The following is a 17,799-nucleotide window of genomic DNA, read 5'->3' on the forward strand; positions in this document are numbered from 1 at the left end:
AACCTATTCTGCACAACTCCAAAAGACCTGAGACTCCACGAAACAACTTTTTGGAATTTATAAGAATTTATGGGCAAAAGAAATAGGCCAGGGGCCCACACCCTGTCCAGGAGACAGGGGGCGCCCCCCCTAGGGTGCGGCCCCATATCTCCTGGGCCCCCTGGTGGGCCTCCGGCGTCCATCTTCTACTATATCATCACTTTCCCCCTGGAAAAAATCGTGGGCAAGCTTACGGGACGAAACTCCGCCGCCACGAGGCGGAACCTTGGCGGAATCAATCTAGGGCTCTGGCGGAGCTGTTCTGCCCGGGACACTTCCCTCCGGGAGGGGGAAATCATCACCAACGTCATCACCAACGATCCTCTCATCAGGAGGGGGTCAATATGCATCAACATCTTCACCAGCACCATCTCCTCTCAAAACCCTAGTTCATCTCTTGTATCCAATCTTGTATCAAAACCACAAATTGGTACCTATGGGTTGCTAGTAGTTTTGATTACTCCTTGTAGTTGATGCTATTTGGTTTACTTGGTGGAAGATCATATGTTCAGATCCTTTATGCATATTATTACTCCTCTGATTATGAACATGAATATGCTTTGTGAGTAGTTACGTTTGTTCCTGAGGACATGGGTGAAGTCTTGCTATTAGTAGTCATGTGAATTTGGTATTCGTTCGATATTTTGATGAGATGCATGTTGTCTTTCCTCTAGTGGTGTTATGTGAACGTTGACTACATGACACTTCACCATTATTTGGGCCTAGAGGAAGGCATAGGGAAGTAATAAGTAGATGATGGGTTGCTAGAGTGACAGAAGCTTAAACCCTAGTTTATGCGTTGCTTCGTTAGGGGTTGATATGGACCCATATGTTTAATGCTGTGGTTAGGTTTACCTTAATACTCCTTTTTGTAGTTGCGGATGCTTGCAATAGGGGTTAATCATAAGTGGGATGCTTGCCCATGTTAGGGCAGTACCCAAGTGCCAGTCCACCCACATATCAAATTATCAAAGTACCGAACGCGAATCTTACGAACGTGATGAAAACTAGCTTGACGATAATTCCCAATGTGTCCTCGGGAGCTCCTTCTTCATTATTAGAATTTGTCCAGGCTTATCCTTTGCTACATAAAGGATTGGGCCACCTTGCTGCACTTTATTTACTTTATTTACTTTTTGCTTGTTACTATTTATCTTATCAAAAAATTATCTATCACCTACTATTTCAGTGCTTGCAGAGAAAACCTTACTGAAAACCGCTTATCATTTCCTTCTGCTCCTTGTTGGGTTCGACACTCTTACTTATCGAAAGGACTATGATAGATCCCCTATACTTGTGGGTCATCATGCAGCAAGGTGGCCCAATCCTTTTTGTAGCAAAGGACAAGCCTAGACAATTTCTTATAATGAGAAAAGCGCTCCCGAGGACACATGGGAATTATCGTCAAGCTAGTTTTCATCACGCTCATATGATTCGCGTTCGGTACTTTGATAATTTGATATGTGGGTGGACCGGTGCTTGGGTACTGCCCTTTCTTGGACTAGCATCCCACTTATGATTAACCCCTATGCAAGCATCCGTAACTACAAAAAAAGTATTAAGGTAAACCTAACCATAGCATGAAACTAGTGGATCCAAATCAGCCCCTTACGAAGCAACGCATAAACTAGGGTTTAAGCTTCTGTCACTCTAGCAACCCATCATCTACTTATTACTTCCCAATGTCTTCCTCTAGGCCCAAATAATGGTGAAGTGTCATGTAGTCGACGTTCACATAACACCACTAGAGGAGAGACAACATACATCTCATCAAAATATCGAACGAATACCAAATTCACATGACTACTAATAGCAAGACTTCACCCTTGTCCTCAGGAACAAACGTAACTACTCATAAAGCATATTCATGTTCATGATTAGAGGAGTATTAATATGCATTAAGGATCTGAACATATGATCTTCCACCAAATAAACCAATTAGCATCAACTACAAGGAGTAATCAACACTACTAGCAACCCACAGGTACCAATTTGTGGTTTTGATACAAGATTGGATACAAGAGATGAACTAGGATTTTGAGAGGAGATGGTGCTGGTGAAGATGTTGATGCAGATTGACCCCCTCCCGACAAGAGGATCATTGTTGATGACGATGGTGATGATTTCCCCCTCCCGGAGGGAAGTTTCCCCGGCAGAACAGCCCCGCCGGAGCCCTAGATTGGTTCCGCCAAGGTTCCGCCTCGTGGCGGCGGAGTTTCGTCCCGTAAGCTTGCCTATGATTTTTTTCAGGGTAAGAGACTTCATATAGCAGAAGATGGGCACCGGAGGGCCACCAGGGGGCCCACGAGACAGGGGGCGCGCCTAGTAGGGGTGGGCGCGCCCCCACCCTCATGGCCAGGGTGTGCGCCCCCTCTTGTACTTTCTTTGCTCAATAATTCTTATTAATTCGAAAAAAGACTTTCGTGGAGTTTCAGGACTTTTGGAGCTGTGCAGAATAGGTTTCCAATATCCGCTCCTTTTCCAGCCCAGAATCCCAGCTGCCGGCATTCTCCCTCTTCATGATAAACTTTGTAAAATAAGAGAGAATAGCCATAAGTATTGTGACATAACATGTAATAACAACCCATAATGCAATAAATATCGATATAAAAGCATTATGCAAAATGGACGTATCAATAGTCATAGGCAGCGGGAATCAACCTAGCAAAGGTTGTGTGCAGCGTTGGAGCAGGTAGAGGACGCGCGGCTCCTCTCTCACCCGAAGCACCTTGCCGCTTCTCTCTTAACCCCCAATGCCTTCCTCTTTCAAATTTTGCCCCGCAGCCCTGGCTAGCTATGCGCACCCGCATAGACGAGCCTGCCACTTGAGTCGCCGACACCCATCCATCCCGTCGTTGGACGCGCCTGCCGTCCGAGCCACCGCCACCCATTCCTCCCTTCATTGGTTCTTCTGGTGCTGCACGCCGCACATCTTCCTCCGCCTCTTGTTCTAGAGCAGTGAGGCCCGAGATTACTAGATAAGGCGATGTAGAGCCCGCCGTGGTTATATCCCGTTGGCAGCCGGGTCTAGGAGGTCACCACTTCCCAGATGTATGGGGGAGTCTAGTGGTTGGCTGGGTGGACGACGAGGTTGGGAGGGGAGAGGTTGCGGCGCGACGAGATTGGTCTGTTGCGGTTGGCGTCGGCAAGCACGCGAGAAAGCACGATGAGAAGAATAGAGAAGTCTGTCGCAGTCACGCGAGAGAAGAACACGGCCGAACAATAACATCAGGCCCAATTTGCTCGTTTTTCTTCTCGAGACATGGAATAAACGAGTCGAGTTAATTGCCAAAAATTTGAGCGGGCTCCGTGCAAAAATATTGACGGTGAACGGACAGAAGCAATTTATACTTTATTATTAGATAAAGATATTAGGTTGAATATAGATAAGACACGTATTACCATGAACAAAAACAAGTTTTTTTTAGCAACATGAAGAAAAACAAGTGTACCTAAGATGTTTATGGGACGGCCCGTGTAACCCGGGGTGCGGTCCCCGCGCGGGCCTGGGCTCGGATGCGTGGCATGCTTCTTTTTTTAATCAGGTGTGTGGCATGTGAGCCTGCATGGCACGACCTGTGTAGCAAGCGTGTCATGGGAGGCGGGTGCCGGTGCGTTTAGCCCAGGACGGGCGTGCCAGCCCATCTGGCCAGGTTTGGTGTTCCTAAAGAAAAATATGGCTAGGTTTTGGTTGTGAGTTTGTGACCTTCGTCCTGACCCTGAAACAGAACATCCTCACCGCACACCACTCTTCCCTTTCCCTGTATCATCCGTTCCCCAAATCAGACCCCCCCCCCCTCCCAAGGACTCCCCATCTCATCCGTTCAGAGCTGCAGCGGCGACATGGGCGGTGGCGGCGCAGCCGGGGATGGCGATGGGTGGGCGGATCAGGACCAGGGCAACGGCGGGAGCCGCGGCGGGGGTGAGGCCAAGCGGTCGGAGATCTATACCTACGAGGCCGGGTGGCACATCTACGGTATGAACTGGAGCGTGCGGCGGGACAAGAAGTACCGACTCGCCATCGCAAGTCTTCTCGAGCAGCTCGTCAATCGCGTGGAGGTGGTCCAGCTCGACGAGTCCACAGGTGACATCGCCCCCGTGCTCTCCTTCGACCACCCTTTCCCTCCCACCAAGTCCATGTTCGTTCCGGACCCCCAAGGCCTCCGCCCCGATCTGCTTGCCACCTCTGCAGACCTCCTTCGCATATGGCGCATCACGGACGACGACGCCGCTGCCCCGGGCGCCGCCGACTCCAACAATGGTTCCGTCCGCTGCAACGGCGTGGGGGGCCCCGCTGGTCAGCAGCCGGGCGTCAAGCTGTGCTGCGAGCTCAACGGCAACCGCAACAGCGACTTCTGCGGCCCGCTCACCTCCTTTGACTGGAACGACGCCGACCCACGCCGCATCGGAACATCATCCATCGATACCACTTGCACCATCTGGGACGTTGAACGTGAGGTAGTCGACACCCAGCTCATAGCCCATGACAAGGAGGTCTATGACATAGCCTGGGGTGGCGCTGGTGTCTTTGCATCTGTTTCTGCGGATGGCTCGGTCCGCGTGTTTGATCTTCGGGATAAGGAGCATTCCACAATCATCTATGAGAGTAGTTCTGGCGGCGGCTCCAATTCTGCTGCTACGGATGGTGGGGCTGTGTCGCCGACACCATTGGTTAGGCTGGGGTGGAACAAGCAGGACCCAAGGTATATGGCAACAATCATCATGGATAGCCCCAAGGTGGTCGTGCTTGACATTCGCTACCCAACACTGCCTGTCGTTGAACTCCACCGCCATCATGCTCCTGTCAATGCAATGGCATGGGCGCCTCACTCTTCTTGCCACATTTGCACAGCTGGGGATGACTCGCAAGCACTAATATGGGACCTCTCCTCCATGGGCACGGGGAACAATAGCGGAGGCAATGGGAATGGCAATGCTGCAGCAGCTGCAGCAGCAGAGGGTGGTCTTGACCCTATATTGGCTTACACTGCAGGGGCGGAGGTGGAGCAGCTGCAGTGGTCAGCTACCCAGCCTGACTGGGTTGCCATTGTGTTCGCCAATAAACTGCAGATTCTCAGGGTCTGATTTCTTCATTCTAGCTTTATCAGTGGTGGGGCAGAAAGAGGCAAAGAAGCCCATCATGGATGATGAGAGTTCAGGCAATGGGAGGATGGTAATTTTGCTTTTGCTTCAGTGATGTATGTTGCCCACAGCTGATATGTGTGCTGAGTTGCTGACAGAAATGATGGTTCACTAGGTAGAAGCTGGAATTGACAATGAACTGAGTTATTAAGAGTAATTAGACTTATAGGATTAGTGCTGGTGATACTGAACTAAATTGCTGTTATTTAAATTGCTCGACTCTAGTACTGCTGTTAACTTGCTTATTGCTGCAATTGTCACAATTTTCTGTGTGTGCTTCTGTTGTTTCAGTCCCTTCATGTCTTTGCTGCTGTATCATTTTTGTATTTAGGGCAAGTAGGAACAAACTTGTTTTAATTGTTCATTTGGTTGAACTCTTGCCATTTTGTTCAGTTTGCATCCCATTACTCATTGTTTAGTTAGTAGGTAGAATATTAGCTGGTGGTTTATCCTTTATTTTTGGGTTCCTATTGCTGGTGTAGGTGACTTAAATGTGGTTGATAAGAAATGGCTTATGTTGATTTGACGTAGCAGAGAAATGGAAAAGCCATTGTTACTCCAAGCAAGGCAAATATACAGTTTCCACTTTGGCTTTATTTTAGTTTACCTCTAGTATTTGAGCTCTCATAAGTTTTCTTTAGTTGTTTCTTTGTGTGAATATGAGAATTATATGTTTCGGCTAGACAAGAAAGAAATGAGTGCATCTCCAGAATCGGCAACTATATACTCCCTCCGTCCCATAATATAAGAGCGTTTTTGACACTACAGACACTAGTGTAGTGTCAAAAACGCTCTTACATCATGGGATGGAGGGAGTACTACTTAAAGATAGAGTGAAAAAAGGGACGTGGAGCATATAGCTTGAGCTCACATGTACCCTTTGCCACAGTAAATCTAAAAAATGCTAAAAAAATCAAAAATCTGTTTATTTTTGGCAATAGACATTGATGTCTGTTTCACATGCGTGCAAATTTTCACGGTGAAATGACATTCGTGCAGGCCCGAGCAAAACAAATAAAATTGATGCTCCAAAAAGACTTTTTGGAAGCATTTGGAGCATTGATTTTTTTTTTGCAAGACATCCATTGATGTTATTTCATCATAAAAATTTGCACGCATGTGAAAAACACTTCAATGTTTGTTACCAACTTTTTTTTAGTTTTATTTGAACTTGTTTAGTATTTTTGTTCGGATTTTACTGTAGCACGAGAGATCCACCTCACAAGAGCACTTTTGTGATAAAATGAATACAAAGATATCAACACAGTCGGAATCACGAGGCTTCATAAGGACCTCCATAATGGCAATGGGTTAGGTTTTGAGTAAGCTTAGTTTGGATGATGGGAATATTCGATGTTCTAGTTGCTTGTTGGGATACTATACCCAAATCAACTTATCCAACAATTAATGCAGATCACCAAATTGGCCCAAATTGTTTGGATCAACGTTTGAAATTCCTGGCCCCAACACGGGGGAGCTTTGAGGGAACCCGAATGTCTACCATATCTGTCTGCAACCTTGCAGCCACCCAAAACCTAGTTGGCGCTTGCCTATTTCAACAGTCCCCTCACTCCCTTGTCCAAAACCTTGCACCCTCTGTCCTAGTCTTCGTCGCTTGCCTGTTCTGCCTCTTTGCGATCGATCCGTTGGAACCCATCACGAGGTTCGTTGCCCCGTCGCACCTGGAGAAGTCTGATCGCTGCGGTGGTGGTGGATGAGGTGACTACGCAGAGCCCTGCCCAACAAGCCCTTCCAAGCACAGGTTTGAAATGTTTAGATGATTTTCTGCAACCCTTCTTCTAGAAGAGCGCAGAAGGTCGCAAGACGCGAGATCTACATGGCGACGCCCGCTGTATGGCAATACCTAGACTGGTTTGAGCCGGCTGTCTCCTTTAGACGCGAGATCTACACAGTGACGCCCGCTGTATTGCAATACGTAGACTGGTTCGAGCCGGCTATTTCCTTCTCATCATTGAAGATTGTTTACCTGAACAAGATGCTCATGGACGGCGACAGTAGCCTGCATCTCATGTAATTAGACACAATGGACAAAAAGGCATCTCGCCTTAGGCCGATGCAGACTAGGTTCCATGACCTTGCTCCCGGTAAGGAGTCTGTGCCCTTGGCCAGATCATCCTTGACGTAGTTTTTGGCACACCGGTGAATTACTATCTATCTCTCCCTAATAATAAAGCACGGATTGACTTTGTCGGGTTCACCGTCACAATACGCTTCTTCCCATAATTTTACGCTTTCAGTTTGACTCTATATCTATTTTTTTGATAGGCGAGGTGGTACTAATAGATACTGCATCAATTTTTCATACAGTGCGAGGTGGCTCAATAAACCTTTGGCACGTAATATGCCGCCCGGGCGCTGTGGCCCAATAAGTTAAGTCCAGCCCATCTATCTCTCCCTAATAATAAAGCACGGATTGACTTTGTCGGGTTCACCGTCACAATACGCTTCTTCCCATAATTTTACGCTTTCAGTTTGACTCTATATCTATTTTTTTGATAGGCGAGGTGGTACTAATAGATACTGCATCAATTTTTCATACAGTGCGAGGTTTTTTTTTTTTGACAATTCCACGAAGCTTTATTAATTCGTCACAATGTTTACAGGGACGGACGGAAGATTCCCTGGATGCCCCAGCCAAACATGGCGGCCAGCTCCCAGGGTAAGTGCATGCTTCGCTAAATTGTGAGCTTCAAAATTTGAGCTCCTTCGTTCATGAACTATATTACAAAAAGTAAAGGAAAGAGAATGGCTTATAATCTCTTGAACTATAGCCCCATAACTCGACAAGTTTTTCTTCTGAATATCATCAATCACCACCTTGCAGTCCGATGCCACATGAATTCTTTGGGCATAGAGATCATCGGCTAGATCCATAGCTTCTCTAATTGCCAAAGCTTCAAGCGTTGTTGGGTCCGCAATATATCTGAAGACAATGGCAGAAGCGCCCATATAGCCACCTTGTTGGTCCCTGCAGATAACTCCAATCGCCCCAAAACCACGGCGTGACACCGCCGCATCAACGTTCAGCTTTGCACATCCGGCCTCTGGTGGAATCCAGCGGGCCATGTGCTGCGATATGGCACTGCTAGTTCGTGCGGCTGGAGCTCTTTCTTTGATCACCTGTAACTCTGATAAATAAGAGTTGATAAAACCTTGTAATGTATGTGGTGACTGAAACATATCTTCATGAATGGCCTTTCTCCTTGCTCCCCAGATCGCCCATAGTGTCACCACCAGCCGAACAAAATCATCATTGGCTAATATTTCATGTAAGGCAAACAACCAATCCTTTGCACTTTCCTCCAAGTGGCCACTCATAGTCTCCACTATATTATCAGGTGCGAGCGCCCACACGCTCCCTACCATCGGACAAGAGAGTAGAGCATGCCGCCATGTATCGCGGGCCCCACACAGCAAACATGTATCTGTCGTAGCCATATTCCGATGGTTGAGCAGAACCCTGCAAGGTATAGATTGTCTTGCAAGTCGCCAAACAAAAACTCGCAATTTGGAGGGAACTTTAATGTGCCATATTGATGTCCAATGATTGCTCTCTGATTGGGAGGCCGAAGTGCTAGCTTCCTGTTCAATCCAACTCTCTCTACTAAGCTTTGTACGTATGATCATTCGGTATGCCGACCGAACTGTGAAGATGCCACTGCTTTCCTCATGCCAGGCCCAGAAATCTGAAATTATTCTTGTACACAAAGGTATTTTGAGGATCTCCTCCGCATCAAAACGTGTGAAGACTGTTCTGATCAAGTTCTCGTTCCAAGCAGCGGTTGAGGTATCAATGAGCTGACTCACCATAGCCGGTGGGTTAGTCACCAGAGATGTGATAGGCCTTTTGAAATTATCCCGAGGTATCCAATTATGTATCCATATGCCCGTACTTGTCCCATCTCCGATTCTGCGTATGATTCCCTGTGCCAAAATGTCACGCCCATCCAACATCGCCCGCCAAATCTGAGAAGGGTGGGAACCCAACTCGGCGTCTAGAAGATTACTTCCCGGAAAATATATGGCTTTGAGCATTCGGGCACTCAAGGACGTATCATTGGTCATTATGCGCATACAGTGCGAGGTGGCTCAATAAACCTTTGGCACGTAATATGTCGCCCGGGCGCTGTGGCCCAATAAGTTAAGTCCAGCCCACCTATCCTGTTTGAGGCAAAAATAAATGCTGCTGACAGGAGTCGAACTCAAAACCAAAGGCCGATCACATTACATGCGCTACCAACTGAGCTACCTTCTACTATCCATACAAACATAGGTTAATTCTCTACTTAAATAGTCCCACCTTGCTCCCTCACATTAATCTATCCAATTTTGTATACTTTTTTAGTTTTTTGGGTATTAGGAAGCCGTGTCTCAAAGATCATTGTGGTAGGAAAAAGAGGAAGGACAGCTAGACTAATTAACCTTCTGTATATCTTGTGTTTCAGCTTTCAGGTAACAAGAAAAGAAATAAAGAAGGAAATAGAGTCTATGGTGGGCTGCGTATAGAGTCTATGGTGGGCTGCGGACACAGCTGGGAAGGTGTCGGCGGACAACACGACCCTCTCACCGTCAGGTCCGGCACCAAGTCGGCTTGCCGGAAGATGACGACACGATCCGCGTAGTAAGCAACACATTAAACAGAGGACAGGGTCCAGTCGGGCGGCGGCCGCGCCGGAAACCCGACGTCATGCCTGCCCGCAGCTCCCTGTCGGAGCCATAGATGATGGTGGAGAGAAACCCGGGTTTGTGGGGGAAGAGGAAGGTAGGAGGGGGCCAATCCGAGACCATTGCGACTTGGGTTCAGATCAACCTAATAATACTTTGACGAAGTTCAATATGTAGGACGCAATGCTGGCGGGAATTATTCCTGCTCCTGGCCATATTAGCCAAAAGGGATTATGCTAACTGTTTCAGATTTGGGTGAATTTTTATGTCACTGAAAAAAGGCAAGATTTGGGAGACTATCTTGGGCAGGCTGCTTTAGTCCCTGATTCGTCCATCTACTATGCATAAACCTGAGGGTAATCATCCCATTTGCAATCCTTAAGTGGGAACCCATGCAAAAAAAAAAAAAAACTCAAGTGGGAATCCCGTTCTGTAAACATTAATTGACTTGTGGTGCTCTAATTCCATTCACATTATTAGCTCTATCTCCTACAGAAATGTCTTGGCCATGCCATTTAGTTAGGGGAATATATTGTTGCACAATGAATTAGTTCCAGCTTTATACGGCTTCAAATTACAGAGTTGACTACTGCTATCCTATGAAACCAGAATTTGTGTTTATGTGTGCTAAAAGAAAAGAAAAACTTGCAGAGTTTTACTGTAAAGTCTGTACTTGACTACATGTAATGCTACACTGACAAACCTTATTCTAATGTCCGAAAGTAACACATACTATGCCATGGTGCATTTTAAAAGTTCTGCTATCGATAGTTGGTCATATATGCCTCTATGTGTTTTTTACCCCCACGTTTTTGGATTCATGCTGAACAAAATTCAAATATGTCTCATCGTTTAAATGATACTACTTTGCATCCAACAATCCTTACCGAGTCATTTGAGAATGGAGAAAGTGTTTCTCGTCTTGTGGATGGAATTGAAGGGAAATGCTCAGAACATATGCATTATCGAAGATGCTTCTGGTATGCATGTGTTTTCTATGGTTTTCCTATTTTTCACTTTACCCCTAAGTGGTGGTTTACTGAGATCAGTATTAGCCAAAGTTCCATGGCATAGTGGTCCCTTTTTTCACGTTACCCCTGAATGGTGGTTTACGGGAACTGACCTTAACCATGTTTTTAACTTTACCCCTCAGTTATCCTCAAATGATGCATCTTTTATTGTCACCAGCCATTGTTGTCCCGTGGTATAGTTCCTCGATCCGACCAACCATGGTTCATAGTAACTGTTGTTTTCTCCCGTTGCAACGCACGGGCATTTGTGCTAGTAGAAAACTTATGTTTTGAGGTGGCCCCCTTCAACAACGGCTACCGCACACTCCTCGCCGACCTTTTTTTTGCCAAGTTTATGGCAGTGCCGATTTACGCTTATCTCAAGCTAAAGATGTTGAGCTCCAAGGGGGTCACTACGGTTATCAGCTACTACCAGCGGTTGCACGAGGCCGAGCAGGCAGCGTGATAGAGGGGAGGTCCCGATCTTTCGATGAGATAAAACTATTAATTTGGTGGAGACGACTTTGATGATCCGACTACAAACTTGCACAATGTTGCGCCTTAGCAATCACTAAACCAATTTCCGGAAGGTTATTGACGACGCCGGAATCACGATCAACCTGACCATGAAGGTCTATTCCTGCATGCAATCAAAGAACAAGCAAGAATATGATAAAGCAATCTGAATATTGCGAATATATATATGAAGTATTGATAAAAGTGGGGATCCGAGAGCGGTCTTGGTCTGGTCATTGGACATAAACGAAATACACAAAGTTGCAATGGCTAACTTTTAACTAAACAAATCCCAAAGAAAAAGCTACTAGATAGATCTACTTATATAGGAGCAAGGGGTGGCGGCCAAGGAGGTGGGAAGACGTCCCAAGGCAGCCTAAAACTAACCCTAGGTCGTACAAGGCTCATGGGCCCAAGTGGAGGTGATGCAACACCTTTGGACTTGTAGTTTGACTCAGATTCTGCTGCAGCGTCAGATGTTTCGTCGATAACTCAACGCTCCGGACGAACTTGAAGATGAATCCAACTGAGTTGGAAAGAGCACGAAATCTACTTTCCAACAAAAAAAATCACCCAATTCGGATGTCAGGACCCCGATCCTAAGTCACACCGATCTAGCTTGTAACACATCATATCACTTTGCGGCATCACGCAAGGTATTCCCACGGGTGCTGATGAGGACACGCCTACCTTGGATTCGACAAAAAACATTGCATACATGTATATTTGTGAGGTGATTTCTAATGCAAACTATGCAATAATTTATTTATGTCATCCAGGACATAAATACTTCACGAACTTTTGTGTCATTTCTAATTGCAGTTGTATGGTACATTTGTACAATCCACATATGAAGATAAAGGGAAGAGAAGATAAGGGTAAGAGAGATGTTTAGGTGCTGTTCAAAAAGTCCTCTCACGTCACTTTTGGGCCAAGAGAAGATAGAGTCCAAGTCTCTCATGTTCTGAATTCAGATTCGGACTGAACAGAGATACCTGACTCAAAATGTCAAGAACTCTTTCATACGGACTCCGAATTGGGTGATTCTTTTTTTTGTTGGAAATTAGATTTCATGCTCTTTCCAACCCAATGGGAATCACCTTAAAATCCATCCGGAGCGTTCAGTTATCGACGAAACAATCTGAAGCTGCAACAGAATCCGAGTCAAACTACAAGTCCAAAGGTGTTGCATCACCTTCACTTGGGCCCATGAGCCTTGTACGACCTAGGGTTAGTTTTAGGCTGCCTTGGGACGTCCTCCCACCTCCTTGGCCGCAACCCCTTGCTCCTATATAAGTAGATCCATCTAGTAGCTTTTTCCTTGGGATTTGTTTAGTTAAAAGTTAGCCAACGCAACTTCGTGTACTTCGTTTGTATCCAACGACCAGACCAAGACCACTTTCGGATCCCCACCATTATCAATACTTCATCCATATTCGTAATATTCAGATTGCTTTATCATATTCTTGGTTGTTCTTTGATCGCTTGCATGAATAGACCTTCGTGGTCAGGTTGATCGTGCTTTCGACATCGTCAGTAACCTCAGGAGATTGGTTTAGCGATTGCTAAGGCGCAACATCGTGCATGTTTGTAGTCGGATCGTCAAAGTCAACTCCACCAAATTGATAGTTATCATCTCATCGAAAGATCGGGACACCCCGCCTCTATCAAGTGGTATCAGAGTTCTAGGTTGCTCAGTGAGATTTTATAGTTTTTCGTAGTTTAGATCGAGTATGTTCTTCATACCTACAGTCCACGAAAAGACAAAAAAAATTAGGGTTAGTTCATCATATCTGAACAAGTTTGAGCCTTTGCAATTTTCTTTTCATTGTTTTTTATTGTTGAATTATTTGTTGCATCGTCGTGTCGAGTTGCTGGTTTTAGTGTCTAGTTCGTTTAGAGTTTCGAGTTCTGTGCACATTAGTCACTTCGCCGCTGCATCGTTATCCCTTCCGTTGTCCACCATCCCATCCATCAATTTCCACCACGTGCTACCCGTCGTTCATTGTCACAATCATAGTTGAGGTCGTTCACATCTTCGCTTGATCCAATCTGCATCTTATCCAGTTTATCTGGGAAAAAGGGAGAGAGAAAAAAAGGCAGAGAGAAAAAAAAGAGAGAAAAAGTTAAAAAAAGTCAGAGAAAAAAAGGAGAGAAAGAAAAAAATAAAAAAGTGTGAGAAAAAAAGAGAGAGAAGAAAAAAAAACACAAAATTCAGATGTATCTACACTCAATCTCGTACCTGAATTCGGATTCGAATTTGTTTTGCGCACTGTTTAATAGAACAGGCGTATCTTCCTCATACAAAGTCCGTTTTGGCTCCGTGAGTACCGAAATTAAAGCTAGCAACGAGCCGCATTGAAATAGTTGCATAAGCTAGTTCAATATTTGACACCTCAAAATCAGCTTCTGAATAGGTCTTTTTGCCCTCCGAAGTTCGTGAACATGACTTGTTCCAGTTTTTCAGGTCAGTTTTAGAATTTTTTGACTCCTCATATCAACTCGGAATTGAGTGATTCTTTTTGCATTTGAAAGCTTGAGTTAGTGCCATTATTGAGAACAATTATCAGAAAATTGGCACAAAATTTTCCGGAGGAAAGTTGGAGAGAAAGTTGTTGGTATATCCTTCTTGGCAGTTGTTTCTCATCACTATCTTTACTGCTATTGTGATCTTCATTTTTATCTTGCTGCCCAGAACTTGTAAGATATTGATATTTCTTTTATACTGTGAGCGTTTTACCACCACATCCTAGTAGTTCATAGGAACATTATTCTCGGATTTTGTTTCTTGTTTTCTACTAACTATGGCAGGTTCTGGAGTTGTTAATTCTTGGGCTTCATCGATCGTGGGAGATTTGCCACCACCTAAGAAAATAGAACAACCATCACAAAAGGAGCAACAACATCAGAATGCACATAATCAGGTTAATGTTTTCATGCCACCATTTATTGGTCATTTTAGGCCTGATTTATATATTGAATGGGAGTACGAAATAAATGCTATATTTGCTTCCCATAATTTTGATGAGCGTGGAAAATTTCAAGCTGCGGTTAGTACTTTTAGTAGCTTTTCTTTAGTTTGGTGGAGTGAATATTGTCGGTTAAACCTTGATTTTATACCTACTAGTTAGGATGATTTAAAACATGTCATGAGAGATAGATTCGTAGATGTTCACTATACTCGTGGCATGATTAAAAAACTACAACATTTTAAACAAGGTCGTGACACTGTAACAAAATATTATGATGATTTACAAACTACCTTGTTGCACTCATTTTTAGAAGAAAGTGAAGAAGATTTTATGGATAGATTTTGGGGAGGATTAAACCGTGATATTCAGGAGATACTAATTTATGAAGAGTGTCATCCTATGGACCGTTTGTTTAGTCTTGCTTGCAAAGCTGAATAGGAAATAAAACGACGTGTTGCACACAAGGAGAACAAGCGCAAGGTGCACATTCCAAGCGTTGATAAAGATGTTTCTTCAACTACTAGGCGTACTATGACAACCACATTCGTTGTTGCGAGGACTACATCATCTCCACCATATGACACATCACCACCGAGAGTGCCTACATCATCGGAGTTGATCATAAGAGGTAATGACAAAGGTACATATTTTCCACTTTCACATGAGAATGATGCATGCCTAGTTAACTTGAATACATCATGTGTTGAGTTACCTATTGATTTGAACACATCACCTATTTTAGAGAATCGTGTTACTGTCATGAATGCGTCATGTGATCAAACAACTGAAATACCCACAATTTTGAGTGCACCCATTGAATTAACTGTTGATGTAAAACAACCAATGTTTAATCATTTTGATATGACCTCTAATCTTGGTGATGATTCTGTGACCAATGACTTATGGCATGTTTGCTTATTTAAGCATGTTGTAGCATGTAAATTTGATGCAAGTAAGGTTTATTCACCAATGTTAGGATGGTTTAATGATGAACATTGTCAACCTTTTGAAATGAATGAGAGCTTCACTTATATGTGCAAACTGAGTTGCAATATTTGCATGCCTTCTACTTCTTGTGATAATATTTTTTCTTTAGATTTTATGAATTATGAAGGTTACTCATGCATACATGTGTCATATGTGCAAAAACCAAGGGAAGTAAAAATGGATGACATATACATATACAACACGTACACCTTGTCTCTTTTGTTAGCCACATTTCAGATTAAGCAACGCCGAGGACGGCTTTATTTTCAAGAAGGAGAGGATGATGAGGACATGACTACCTTGGATACGACCAAAAATATTGCATACATGTATATTTGTGAGGTGATTTCTAATGCAAACTATGCAGTAATTTATTTATGTCATCCAGGACATAAATACTTCACAAACTTTTGTGTCATTTCTAATTGCAGGTGTATGGTACATTTGTACAATCCACATATGAAGATAAGGGTAAGAGAGATGTTTAGGTGCTGTTCAAAAAGTCCTCTCACGTCACTTTTGGGCCAAGAGAAGATAGAGTCCAAGTCTCTCATGTTCTGAATTCAGATTCGGACAGAACAGAGATACCTGACTCAAAATGTCAAGAACTCTTTCATACGGACTCCGAATTGGGTGATTCTTTTTTTTGTTGGAAATTAGATTTCGTGCTCTTTCCAACCCAATTGGAATCACCTTAAAATCCGTCCATAGCGTTGAATTATCGACGAAACAATCTGAAGCAGCAGCAGAATCCCAGTCAAACTACAAGTCCAAAGGTGTTGCATCACCTACACTTGGGACCATGGGCCTTGTATGGCCTAGGGTTAGTTTTAGGCTTCCTTGGGACGTCCTCCCACCTCCTTGGCCGCCAGCCCTTGCTTCTATATAAGTAGATCCATCTAGTAGCTTTTTCCTTGGGATTTGTTTAGTTAAAAGTTAGCCAACGCAACTTCGTGTACTTCGTTTGTGTCCAACGACCAGACCAAGACCACTTTCGGATCCCCACCATTATCAATACTTCATCCATATTCGCAATATTCAGATTGCTTTATCATATTCTTGCTTGTTATTCGATTGCTTGCATGAATGCTTCCGACATTGTCAGTAACCTCAGGAGATTGGTTTAGAAATTGCTAAGGCGCAACGTCGTGCATGTTTGTAGTCAGATCGTCAAAGTCGATTCCACCAAATCGATAGTTATCATCTCATCGAATGATCGGGACATCCCGCCTCTATCAGGTGCCACCTTACCTGGCCCGGGACCGTTTGCGCCTTTTGGCTCAGGTATATGATTGTAACGCCCTCGATGCGGCTATATCTCCCACGTGTCGAAGCACGACTTAGAGGCATAACCGCATTGAAAGCAATGTCGCAAGTGAGGTAATCTTCACACAACCCATGTAATACATAAGGGAAAGAGATACATAGTTGGCTTACAATCGCCACTTCACACAATTACATGAATAAAGCATTACATCATCCAGATACAGTCAAGGTCCGACTACGGAACCAAAATAAAAGAAGAACTCCACATGCGACAAAGGTCCCCGATCGACCCCAACTGGGCTCCACTACTGATCAACTAGAACGAAACAACACAAAGGGCAAGATCTTCATCGAGCTCCTCCTTGAGCTTGGTTGCGTCATCTGCACGGTAACATAGGCACCTGCAAACTGGTTTTGGAAGTATCTGTGAGCCACGGGGACTCAGCAATCTCGCACCCGCGAGATCAAGACTATTTAAGCTCATTGGAAGGATGGAGTAACGAGGTGGAGCTGCAGCAAGCGACTAGCATATATGGTGGCTACAATCGCAAAAGAGAGTGAGAAGAGAGGGCAAAGCACGGTCGATAAAAGTATGATCAAGAAGTGATCCTATAGCAACCTACGTCAAGCATAACTCCAACACCGTGTTCACTTCCCGGACTCCGCCGGAAAGAGACCATCACGGTTACACACACGGTTGATGTATTTTAATTAAGGTCAACTTCGGGTTTTCTACAACCGGACGTTAACAAATTCCCATCTGCCCATAACCGCGGGCACGGCTTTCGAAAGATAATACCCTGCAGGGATGTCCCAACTTAGCCCATGACAAGCTCTCACGGTCAACGAAGGAATAGACCTCCACCCGGGATACTCCGATCAGACTCGGTATCCCGGTACAACAAGACATTTCGACAGGGTAAAACTAAACCAGCAACACCGCCCGAATGTGCCGACAAATCCCGATAGGAGCTGCACATATCTCTTTCCCAGGGCACACTCAGATGAGACTAGCTACGAGTAAAACCAACCCTCAAGTTTCCCCGAGGTGGCCCCGCAGGCAGCTCAGTTCGGACCAACACTCAGAGGAGCACTGGCCCGGGGGGGTTAAAATAAAGATGACCCTCGGGCTGGCCGACCCAAGGGAAAGAAAAGGCTAGGTGGCGAATGGTAAAACCAAT

The 17,799-nt window shown here is 44.8% G+C and overlaps 1 protein-coding gene across 1 annotated transcript; it reads left to right on the forward strand.

Moving 5' to 3' along the window:
• Positions 1 to 3,811: 3,811 nt before the first annotated feature.
• Positions 3,812 to 5,555, forward strand: LOC119322913 (WD repeat-containing protein LWD1-like). Its single transcript, XM_037596450.1, has one exon. It carries the CDS (start codon positions 3,883 to 3,885, stop codon positions 5,122 to 5,124), a length of 1,242 nt encoding a protein of 413 aa, XP_037452347.1. The 5' UTR covers positions 3,812 to 3,882; the 3' UTR covers positions 5,125 to 5,555.
• Positions 5,556 to 17,799: the final 12,244 nt, after the last annotated feature.

Source organism: Triticum dicoccoides, chromosome 6B (assembly GCF_002162155.2).
Source record: "Triticum dicoccoides isolate Atlit2015 ecotype Zavitan chromosome 6B, WEW_v2.0, whole genome shotgun sequence".
Taxonomy (NCBI): Eukaryota; Viridiplantae; Streptophyta; class Magnoliopsida; order Poales; family Poaceae; genus Triticum; species Triticum dicoccoides.

What these genes read in the sequence shown, in the direction of transcription:
- LOC119322913 (XM_037596450.1), top strand. Translation starts at nt 3,883, where the DNA reads ATGGGCGGTGGCGGCGCAGCCGGGGATGGCGATGGGTGGGCGGATCAG.